The 12,436-nt window shown below is 37.7% G+C and overlaps 1 protein-coding gene across 4 annotated transcripts in view; it reads right to left on the bottom strand.

Annotated features, from left to right (window-relative positions):
* Positions 1 to 12,436, bottom strand: part of MAP4K3 (mitogen-activated protein kinase kinase kinase kinase 3) — a 203,706-nt gene that overhangs the window by 81,784 nt on the left and 109,486 nt on the right. For all 4 annotated transcript variants that reach the window (XR_006215916.1, XM_042982110.1, XM_042982111.1 and 1 more), the window contains exon 4: positions 4,475 to 4,539. Coding sequence is in view for 3 of the 4 variants with exons in the window: in XM_042982110.1 (XP_042838044.1) it covers positions 4,475 to 4,539 (65 nt within the window). In the remaining variant the exon portion in view is untranslated. The remainder of the gene's footprint in view (positions 1 to 4,474; positions 4,540 to 12,436) is intronic.

Below are 12,436 nucleotides of genomic sequence, written 5' to 3'. Positions count from 1 at the left end.
TACACTGGATACACTGACGTCTTGGGGTCACAGGAAAAAACCCACTGTGGAAGGATACACTCTCAAAAGCCACGTATAATTCCCACTGACGATGATCTCAGAACTCAAAATTATTAAATAAATGAGAAAGCAATTCGCCATAACTGACATGAAAAACTGTGGAAAATTGTTAACAATATTAAACAGAAATGAAAATGCTCAATAAATAGAGGAGAAAATGCATTATGCTGGAACAATAAAAGGTTCTAATGTTAGTTCTTCAAAGAAAAAGTACACAAATGGAGAGGAAAAAACTCATGAAAAAATGTAAATTCAAAATGTATCCCCCCACACACACCTGTGGTGGTTTAAAATATGTCCAAGAATTCTTTGATATTTCCCCCTCAAGAGTTGGAACTTAGTTCCCTTCCTGAGTATGGGCTGGACAGAAACGACTTGCTTCTGAAGAACAAAATATGGCAGAAGGGCCAGCATATGACTTCTGCCACTCCATCATAAAAGGCTGTGTGGCCTCCTCTTGCTCTCTGGAATCACTTGCACTGGGGCGGGGGTGGGGTGGGGAGGGGGGTAGCCAGCCACCATATTGTGAAGACACTCAAGCTGTCCCATGGCTAGATCCACAGAGCAAAAAATTGAGACCTGCCAACAGCCATCAAGGAACTGAAGCTTTCTGTCAACAACCACATTAAGTGAAACCACTTGACAGTAAATTCTCCAGCCCTGGTCAAGCCTGGATAACTGCAGTCCCAGCTAACAGCAACGCTGCAGCTTTATGAGAGAATCTGAGCTGGACTCGCCCAATTAAGCCATTCTTGAATTCCTGACCCTCAGAAACTGTGACACAATATTTGCTGTTTTAAGCTGCCAAATTTGGGGATCATTTGTTATACAGCAATAGACAACTAATACAGTTCTCTCTTTTAAGATTTAAATTTAAAAAGTCATATAGAGTGATGGAATTAAGAGCCGTAAAACAAAATATAAAAATTGGTTTAATGATACTTTAGAAAGCCAAAATAAAAGAGGGAAAAAAGCAGGCTTTACCCAAAAAAGGGCAAGTTCTTTACAAATTTTGCAAGACAGATCAAAATATGGTTTGTAGATACCTATAAAAAAAGCAAAACCCCACAAGCATTAGGGTTATTAGAAAAGAAGAACTTTCTCTTTTACTAGATAAGGTAACCCAAGTTATTACACTACTCCCACAGAAGGACAATGTGATAAAAGAGAGAGGAGAGAAGAGAAAGAGAAATACAGGTTTATGTCTTATGTGGCCATGTAAGCAGAGAGCGCTGCAGACTACTCAAAGAGGAGCACACACATCTCCACGAGGAGGTCATTTGGTAGAAGTCAGGGTGCAGTCAAGAGTGAACAGAGAGACAGGGTCTGGGGTTCTTTGTATAACCATGTAAATCCCTCGCATGTACATTTGAGAATACTCAGGGCATTGCAAATGATCATTTCTCCCATTGACCCAGTTGCTGATCAGTTTAAATGAATCAATATTAACAAATCCATATTACTTTGTTACTTCCTACGTTTGGCTGAAATGGAAATGACAACAATCACGACAAAACTATTTCCGTAACTAAACTGGTCCTCTTACTTCTTCCTGAAGAAAGCAGAAGCAGATGCCTAAGACCATGCATACATATTATCTGGTGGAACTACTTGACAATTTGAGAAAGGCTTAAGAAAGGGACGCTTAAAACTAAGGTCATAAAAGAATGAATGAAAAATTACAAGAGAATAAGACACAAATATAAAATGAAGGGAGGGGCGCCCGGCTGGCTCAGTAGGTTGAGCGTCTAACTTCAGCTCAGGTCATGATCTCACGGTTCCCAAGTTCGAGCCCGGTGTCGGGCTCTGTGCTGACAGCTCAGAGCCTGGAGCCTGCTTTAGATTCCGTGTCTCCCTTCCTCTCTGCCCCTCCCCTGCTCATATTCTGTCTCTCAAAAATAAATAAAACGTTAAAAAATTTTTGTAAATGAAGGAGACTTGAAATAGAACGAAGTAATTTCTAGAAATGAAAAATACAGTCACCAAAAATTAAAACCTTATGCATGTACTAATCACAGCTGTAAAATCCATATACTACAGGAGGGTTATGAGTATCCTCAGTGCTCTACGGAAGGATTAAACAGTGCAAAATACAAGGCTGAGTTTAAGAGACACAGAGAAGATTTAATGTATATCTAATTGAAATTTTAAAGGAGAGATCAGAGAGACTGAGGTAGAAAAGACTTTTGAAGACAGAATTACTGATAATTGTCCAGGCTTGATGAATAAGTGAAATCCTCTGAGGTAAGCACTTTAAGACCTATGCAAAAAAAGGAAATGTAAATCCATATTTAGATACTAAAAACACCATAAATTAAGAGAAAAAAAATCTTAAAACCAATTAGAAAAAGGTTGCCTGAAAAGGATCAATGTATAGTGACAGAAGAAGATACTATAGAAAAACTTTATAGTTTTTCTAGCTTTTATAAGCTAGAAGACAATGCTGACAGCAAATATCTGTCTATGCCTCTTACACGACAAGTGAAGGGTGAGGGTCAAACACTGAGAGTTCAACCACTAGAAGACCTAGTACAGAACTTTAGGATGAAGGAAATTAAATGAGTAAGTATGAGAAAAAATAGACAAATTAGTCCAAATTAAGACAACAAAAAGGGAAATAGCTTTGTGACTTCGGAAGAAATCACAAGCTTCCAGAAATACTGTGTGTTCTACAATGCAAAATAATGCCACATACATCTCACTTTTCACTGAATCTTTGAAATCAAAATGTCATTAATAATAAAGTTTCTCACATATAAAGAACAGTTGTACTTAATACAAAATATACTCAGAAAAGAAAGAACTTTTCATAAAGCAGAAATGTTCTCATGTTCTTCCATCTGGCTTTCAAGTCTTTCCGTATCTGACCCCATCCCCCAAATACACCCCCCCACACCAATAAGAGTGATGTTACCTGTCATACCTTCACATCACCGTACTGCTGTTTCACCTCTTAGAATGTACTTGCACCTCTTCTTTCTACCCAAAGTTTATGCATCAATTGAAAACCCATTTTCCTCATTAAGCCTTCAAAAACAATTCCAGAAAATCTATCATTTCCTTTTTCCTATTCCAACTGTAGTTAGCAGTACTTTAAAATACTATTACGTCAATCTTTATGGTAAAAGTAAAATCTATACCAAGAAGATACAGTAAAGTGAAGTGAGATGGAGACAGTAAAATTCCTACCCAAATAGTCTTTTAACATCTGTTTTATTACAATCAGCCTTCAAAATTACTTAAGAGGCCCTAACGGGAAAATCTGAGCCAAAATCCCATATAAAGAAAAATGCAAACCTTTTCCAAAATATTTTCTCATAAAATTGGCATCTGACTTATTAAGACATTACTTTACATTAATCTTTAAAAAGCACATCTCTAGTAAAAGAATAAACTCTGCAGCTTGTGACAATAACCCATTAACAGAAACAGAACAGGACAGGGAGAGAAAGAAAAGACAGTAAACGCTGTTATTTTACTTTACAAGTCTTTCTTACATACTCCACTGAAATCTCAATAAAAAAGTTTTAATAATTTTTAAACATTTTTATTAATGTTTATTTATTTCTGAGAGACAGAGACAGAATGTGAATGCGGGAGGTGCAGAGAGAGAGGGAGACACAGAATCCAAAGGAGGCTCCAGGCTCTGAGCTGTTAGCACAAAGCCTGACATGGGGCTCGAACTCACCAACAGTGAGATCATGACCTGAGCTGAAGTCGGACGCTTAACCAACCGAGCCACGAAGGCACCCCAAAAAGTTTTAATAATTTTTAATACCCCAGAATCTAGTATTTTTAAAAAGTAAACAATTTAATTGATGCTTCTTGAATACACAAGAGCAAATCAATGATCTTTGTATTAATACCACGCGTGTATTAACTAGATATTCTTTTGGCTTAGCGTTAACCATCAAGGCCTTTTTTATGTTTTTTTACAAGCTTGAGTTTGAAATTTTGTTTATTTATTTTGAGAGAGAGAGAGAGAGAGAGAGAGAGAGAGAGAGAGAGAGAGAGATAGCATGAGCAGGGGAGTGGCTGAGCGAGGGAGAGAGAGCATTCCAAGCAGGCTCCACACTGTCAGTGCAGAGCCCCATGCAGGGCTCGATCCCACAAACTATGAGATCATGGCCTGAGCCGAAATCCAGAGTCGGATACTTAACCAACTGAACCACCCAGGCCCCCTGAAACTATATATAATATGTCTTCTTTAGAAATAGCAACGAATTCAACTGCATATAATTTTGTAACTTATAAAGCAAATGCTCCTTTCATCCATATATATCTTACATTCTTTTATATATCTAAATACTAATAAAACATTAGTTTTCTCTCCTGAAAACATTAATGCTTTAATATAATAACTATATTTTAAGAAACTCTACTTAATCTCTATAAAACATAACTTTTGTCTTACCATGATAAATATCCTGTAAAGAACCACCTCCACAAAACTCCATGCATATCCAAAGTTTATCTCGCCTATAAAGAGAATATAAACATGTATCACATTTTCATGATGAAAATGATCTGAGGTAACAAGTATTTTAAGGTTGTATGCTATAACCTTGAAAAACCACATAAACTCAACGTGCTAAGAAAAAAAGCTAGTTAATCTCTGTGAGTAAAAGAATTAATGTAATGTGTTGTTATAACTCAATCCAAGGTTTTAACCCTTAAAATAGACCATTTGTAGGATATAAAAATGTCAGACACATCCAAACGAAATTCCCTCTAGTTAAAAACTTTCCCTCCCCCTCCCAGTTTACCTACCTACCCCAAGACAGTATTATAGAAGTTAAATGTTAATTAAAATGTTCAGACCAAAAACTATGTAGAAGATTCATCACAGAATGGCAATACATCTCAAAGCATATCACATTAATAGTGCTATCATCAACAAAACAGACAAAATGCAAATTTTACCATCACATCTAGTAAACAAAGGTCTTTCCAAAACAATCTGTTAAAATTTATCACTTACCTGTCTTTACACAGCATTTCCCTCTCACACTCAATTAAGATATCATAATCACAGTCACAAGAGAAATAATTAGCAAAGATTTAATAGCTTATTCCTTGTTCAATCATTCACAACTTCATCTCAAAATGTACCAGGAAATATACTATTCTCAGGGGGCAGAGATGGAATAGAAAGTCTCTGAACCCAGCAAGCTCAGTTGAACACAGAAGATTCTACTTTAACATGTCTGTCTCTCTCCCCACTGCATTCACAGTGCTTAGAAGAGCCAGCAAATGAGTATTTCATAAATGAATGAATACAAGAGTGACTGAAAAAAATAAACAAATTGATTAGATCAAGAGTCAGCAACTCTGGCCAGTGGGCCGAATCTAGCCTACTGTCTGATTTGTACAGCCCAGGAACTAAGAATGGTTTATGTGTATACACACACACATCTATATGTATGTATATGAATATATGTGTGTATATATATGTGCGTGTTTTAATTTAAATTCAAGTTAGTTAACATACAGCACAGTCTTAGCTTCAGGAGTAGAAACCAGTGATTCATCTCTTACATATGACAGACACCCAGTACTCATCCCAACATATGCCCTCCTTAATGCCCATCACCCATTTAACCCATCCCCCACCCACCTCTCCTCCAGCAACCCTCAGTTTGTTCTCTGTATTTAAGAGTCTCCTATGGTTTGCCTCCCTCTCCATTTTTATCTTATTTTTCCTCCCCTTCCCCTATGTTCATCTGTTAAATTTCTCAAATTCCACATGAGTGAAATCATGTATTTGTCTTCCCATGACTTATTTCGCTTAGCATAATACACTCTACTTCCATCCATGCTGTTGCAAATGGCAAGATTTCATTTTTTGATGGCCAAGTAATATTCCTGTGTGCGTGTGCGTGTGTGTGTGTGTGTGTGTGTGCGCGCGTGTGTGTACACACACACATCTTCTTTATCCATTCATCAGCCAATGGACATTTGGCCTCTTTCCATACTTTGGCTACTGTTGACAGCACTGCCATAAACATTGGGGTGCATGTGCTCCTTCAAATAGGCATTTTTGTAGCCTTTGGATAAATATCTATTGGTGCAATGCTGGGTCGTAGGGTAGTTCTACTTTTAATTTTTTGAGGAACCTCCACACTGTTTTCCAGAATGGCTGCACCAGTTTGCATTTCCACCAACAGTGCAAAAGGGTTTCCCTTTCTCCTCATCCTCGCGAACATCTGATGTTGCCTGAGTTGTTAATGTTAGCCATTCTGACAACTGTGAGGTGGTATCTCATTGTGATTTTGATTTGTATTTCCCTGCTGATGAGTGATGTTGAGCATCTTTTCATGTATCTGTTAGCCGCCTGGATGTCCTCTTTGGAAAAGTGTCAATTCCTGAATTTTGCCCATTTCCTCATTGGATTATTTGGTTTTTTGGGTGTTGAGTTTGCTAAGTTCTTTACAGATTTTGGATACTAACCCTTTATAGGATATGTCATTTGCAAATATCTTCTCCCATTCTGTTGGTTGCCTTTTAGTTTTGTTGGCTGTTTTCTATGCTGTGCAGAAGCTTTTTATCTTGATGAGGTCCCAATAGTTCATTTTTGCTTTTATTTCCCTTGCCTCTGGAGACATGTCAAGTAAGAAGTTGCTATGGCCGAAGTCAAAGAGGTTGCTGCCTGTTTTCTCCTGTAGGATTTTGATGGTTTCTTGTCTCACATTTAGGTCTTTCATCCATTTTGAATTAATTTTTGTCTTACGGGTAAGAAAGTGGTCTAGTTTTATTCTTCGGCATGTCGCTGTCCAGTTCTTTGAGTACCATTTGCTGAAGAGACTGTCTTTTTTCCACTGGATACTCTTTACTGCTTCGGTTTTTATATTTTTAAATGGTTGGGGGCAAAAATCAAAAGAAGAATTTTTCTTGACACATGACAATTATACAAAGTTCAAATTTTAGTGTCCACATAAAGTTTGATTGAAACACAGTGACACTCACTTATGGCTACTTTTGTACTAAAGCAGCGTAATTGAGTAGCTGTGACAGAGAAACAGACAAAGCCTAAAATATCTACCATATGGTTCTTTGCAGAAAAGGTGTGCTGATCCCTGGATTAGACTGTAATTTGATTAAGTACACAATCCAGGCATGAATAACATTCTGTGAGAACCCAGAGGTAAGAATATCTAGGAAAGTCAAGGGAAATTTTAGGGAGGAGATATCATTTGTTGTGTCTTGAAGTTAAAGTAGGAATTCATCACCGAGAGACAGGGAAGGGGCCTGCTCAGAGAATGAAAATTTGAAAGAAAGACTATGGGTAATTTAATGTGAATCAAACGCAGACTACCTGAAGAGACAATGGCAGGAAAGGAAGCTAGAATAGGTGGGGTGACACTAAAACAATGCTTGGTTTATAAACTCCTCAGTTCAGTTACCTTCATCTGGATGGTCTCTACTTTGTCAGTGTCTTTTAAAATGTAGCATCCAGAATCAAGTACTATTCTAAGTGTTGCATAAAAAGTGGAGTTGCCGGGGCGCCTGGGTGGCTCAGCTGGTTGAGTGTCTGACTTCGGCTCAGGTCACAATCTCATGGTTCGTAGGTTTCAGCCCTGTGTTGGGCTCTGTGCTGACAGCTCAGAGCCTGGAGCCTGTTTCAGATTCTGTCTCCCCCTCTCTCTCTGCCCTGACCCCACCCGTGCTCTGTCTCTCTGTCTCTAAAATAAATAAACATTAAAAAAGTGGAGTTGTTATCATAGATCACACATGGTGGTGGTGAGAAATTAACCAGACCTACAAAGGAGAGTGGACTTGGTTGAGTACGATGCACCATGCAGCATGTAACAGGGAACACAAGGATCCGAGCATGAACATCAGTACACAGTGAAAAAAACACCATGATTTTAGAGGCAAAGCTGACATAGTGAGGACCGGAAGAAGAAATCTGAAGTCACTCTAGTATCTAAAATTCACAGGTGGTCCACAGACCAATGAAACTGAGGCATGACAGTGGATGGTAAAGTATGAGCTAGCTGCCCAGTGGTCTGGTTTTACTAATTCTCAGAACACATGCCCGGGGCTGGCAGATGGATGTCTTATCCAAAAGGATGAAGGCATTTATGGCTGGTGATTGCTACACAGGGAGAAGTCTAATTACCCTTGAGAATCAACAATTATCTCCTTTATTTGAACACTTATATTTCTATTAACTGGGCTAAAGGCTATCTTCAGGTTCTTAGCAACTGCTCTAAAACCTCTGATTTTCAGTTTGAAGTTAACTAAAACCTCTGGATCTTTTTCATGTTAAAAAGGAGTCAGATGATTCTCCGGCTTCACATTTGTTTATCTGGTTCATTAAAACTATGCATAGGACTTTGTCCTTATTTGTTAAATCTCACATAAACAAAAGCTCTTTGTGGTACTCAGTAAGTTTTCAGAGTGTAAAATAAAAGGGGTTCTAATAGCAAAATGTTTGGGAACCACTGCTCTAAAATATTTTCACATCTGTCCTACATGAATCTTTCATGTAAAATACTTGACACAAGCATTTACAGGACAAGTAGCAGGGGTTCTGACATATCTTAGAAAAACTGGGTGAATGGTTGTTCTGGGTCTGCTCAGAATAAAGTAACATGTAAACTGCTTAGAAAAGGGCCCAGAATATAAGCCCAATAAATGTAAGCTATTTTCTATTCCTTTTGTTATAATTCATCTTGTAGTCTATTTTTGTAAGTCACCTTAAGTTGCTCCTGGAACTCAGTGACGCTATAAACACATAAAATTGGCATTTTCTTTTTTAAGGGGGGAAAAAAAAGAGGGGCACCTGGGTGGCTCAGTTGGTTAAGCATCAGACTTCAGCTCAGGTCGTGATCTCATGGTTTGTGAGTCTGAGCCCCGCATTGGGCTCTGTGCTGTCAGCTTGGAACCTGCTTCAGATCCTCTGTCCTCCCTCTCTGCCCCTCCCCTGCTCATACTCTCTCAAAATAAACATTTAAAAAAGAGAGAGAGATGGGACTGATGACTTCTTACTAAAGTCACGGTAATCACCACTTCTTTCTTATGACTGTTCACTAATTATCTGATTAATAATTTATTCTAGAGGTTTGCTGGGGCTGATGATGGACAACAAGGTTAACAATTTTCCAGAAATTTCCTTTTCCTTTCCTTTGCAAATTGGTCATTGCTGACCACTAATCTTTTGGTACCTCTTCTATCTGTCAAAAGACACTCACTGATAGTGGATAACAATCCCATCTGATAACTTTTCACTGTAATTAGATATGATTTTTATATAAGTCTCAAAGCTCAGATTCATTTAAAGTATCTAGCTGCTCTACAATTATCTCCTCATCTAACTCCTGCTTCAATCCCTTCTTCATAATGATTTTCCTATCCTCTCCAATTGGAAAACAATTCTCCTCTGTAGAGAAAAGGGACAAAAGAAATTAGTTCTCCACTTTCTTACATATTTCAGTATTACACTATCCTCTATTTGACGCTGGTCTATCCCCCTTCCCAATCCTGCTTAAAGCAAATTTTCTAGTCATTCTACGTAAAATTACTTTCCAAACTTACAAAGGAAAATAAATAATGATTTAAAAACTATATATACTATATATATACTTTACTTTTTAAGATGTCTAAAATATATTTAGTTAAGTCTGGTATTATCAGAAAGGTTGAATATTCAGAATCTTTTAGAAAAAGTACTTCCATCTGTTCCATGAATGTCCCTCTTGCGAAGACAAATCTGCATCTACTTTTTTGGTCATTTACCAAGCCATCTGCCTAATAGGAAAGAACCTGACTCACTTGGCCCATTTCATGCAGGCCAATAGATACTAAAATCTTTGTCCCTAGATATCTGAATTGAAACAATTAACCACCAAGGTAAATACTCAAGGTATCACTATAAATTTTCTTGTAATTCTTTTCTCTTATTCTGTAAAGTTTTCTTTCTATAAGGAATAGAAAAATAAGTAAAGGGAGGGAAATTTTAATCTTCTAGTTCAATGTTTACTAGAGCATATATATAGGAATTAACATTCTAATAATTATTTCACTGAGCTAAAAATCTTACAATTTCTAAAACATACTTTAAAAAAAATTTTTTTTAATCTTTATTTTTGAGAGAGAGAGAGGGAGAGGGAAAGGGAAGGGAGGTACAGAACGGGAGCTGGGAAGGAAGAGAGAGAGAGAGAGAGAGAGACCCAGAATCTGAAGCAGGCTCCAGGCTCTGAGCTGTCAGCACAGAGCCCAAAGCAGGGCTTGAACTCACAAACTGCCAGATCATGACCTGAGCCGAAGATGGGTGCTTAAATGACTAGCCACCCAAGGCACCCCAATCTTCCCACACTTTGTAACACATCACTGACTTAAAACTGATTAAACATTGTGGATTTAAATATTTTGCCCAAATATAACATAATTGAAAAAGTAAAAGAAAATGTGAGCAGGATCACCAAGAATCCACAGCTCTAGAATGTCTGCTAGAAACTGGCATACCAAATCATTCTCCCTGGGATGGGACAGCTGGCCATGCCCCGATACTGCAGTCGGCTGATCCCTGTACTTAACTGTGGGTTATCCTGCTGAACAAAACATTTCCCAGTAACTACTCCAGTATATTCAGCAAAATAATTCAACTCCTAATCATAACTTTCAATGTGAAAAATAAAAAGTTTAATAAACTGCTAGTTGTTTAATATAGGATAACTTTATTTAATGTGAACTGAATTTAAAATATTTTGGTGCATTTTGAAACAGACAAAATTTATTGCATTCCAAAAAGTTATAGGTAATTCATCTATCTACTTCCCCTTTAACAATGAGGGGTAGTTTTGCATTCGGGGATACAAGCTGACCTATTTCTCTATAGTTATACCTAACAACCCCAGTTCAACCTACTAATTTCCAAAGAATGGGTGAGCAGACAGCAATCCTATGTGAAGTATGCTTCCCATAAAAAAAAAAATCAATGTGCAGTTAAACCAGTTTTAGGAATGTCACATACTATAGTCTTCTCTTGGAAATTAACAATGCCACAGATATGTTAAAGGCTCTAAGAAATCATGCAGTGAGGCAGGGGTAGCTGGGAGAAGGGAAGGAGGAACAGGTGGAGAGAGGAGAAGGAAGAGACGGAAGAAAGGAAGAATGGGGATGGAGGAAGTTAGGAAGTGGAAAAAGGGTAGGAGGAAGAATGGGATTTTAAAAAAAGCAGAGGAGAGAGGGAAGAGGAAAAAGAAAGAAAACTTCTTTAATTTTGTTTAGTTCACTACTTCCCCAAATTATTTTTTCCATAGACCCCTTGTTTTCAAATCATGTACTAGCATCCCTCAGAACTAATGTTCCTAGAAAACACCCTAGCAATTCTGGTATAAGGAGGCATCTCATAAGAGAGTTCCACCAAATTTTCTTCCTAAAGCAGTGGTTCTCAATGGGGGTGATTTTGTCCCCAAAGGCATATTTGGCTTATCAAAGACATTTCGGGTTGTCCTAACTGGGAAGGTGTTACTGGCATCTAGTAGAGGCCAGGACATTGCTAACTACCCTAGCCAGCGTGTGAAGTAACTGCTGTTACTACTAATCTGGTTGCACTTGAAGGAAACAAATGTTTGTATCAGTATAACTAGAAAACTAAAAACAAAATAGGAACATTAGTGGAAAACTGGTGAAATTAATAGCAAGTACCTTAGTTTGGCTAATAGTATGGTACCAATGTTGATTTCTTAGTTTTGAAGAATGTACCATGATTATGTAAGATGTTAGCAATAGGGAATACTGACAGAACTCTTCGTACTATCTTTGCAACTTTTATGTAAATCTAATACATTCCAAAATTAAAAGTTTCCTTTTTTTTAAAAAAGAGGGTAGCTAGGTACAAATTAAAATGAACTTAACGATAATCTTTATTTCCATAGTGTGAGCATTCAAAAAAGCATTTCCAGTTATTAAGTTCCCTCCCCAGTCCCACCTCTAGCTCTAGAAAAAAATTTCTTCCAGTTTCGATATAACTCAAGGGACAAACATCTCCTTCCTGGGTTACGACATTCACACTGTAATAAAACGAACATCCTCACTGTCTCAATCCCCCACACACCAGGTCCATCCGCCACACATACACTACTCTGTACTCTGTGTTCAAACCTTTAACAAGTATGCTCAATACCTATAGGTCCTAATTAAGGGATAAAAGATGCCTTTCTTTGCCAAATCTCCATGGCCTTACCTACTGCAACTACACACTTACCCTTTAAGCTTTAGTATGAAACTATTAGTTGCCTCCTGAGTAGTTCATGGTATTTTCACGCATGCATTTCCTTTGCCAGAAGTTATAATTTTCTCCACACATTAGATGCTACAGTAAATGCCTACTAACACTTTAACACCCAACATTTAGGAATCATATCAT

Source organism: Panthera tigris, chromosome A3 (genome assembly GCF_018350195.1).
Source record: "Panthera tigris isolate Pti1 chromosome A3, P.tigris_Pti1_mat1.1, whole genome shotgun sequence".
Lineage (NCBI taxonomy): Eukaryota > Metazoa > Chordata > Mammalia > Carnivora > Felidae > Panthera > Panthera tigris.
This window is presented reverse-complemented; position numbering and strand designations above follow the sequence as displayed.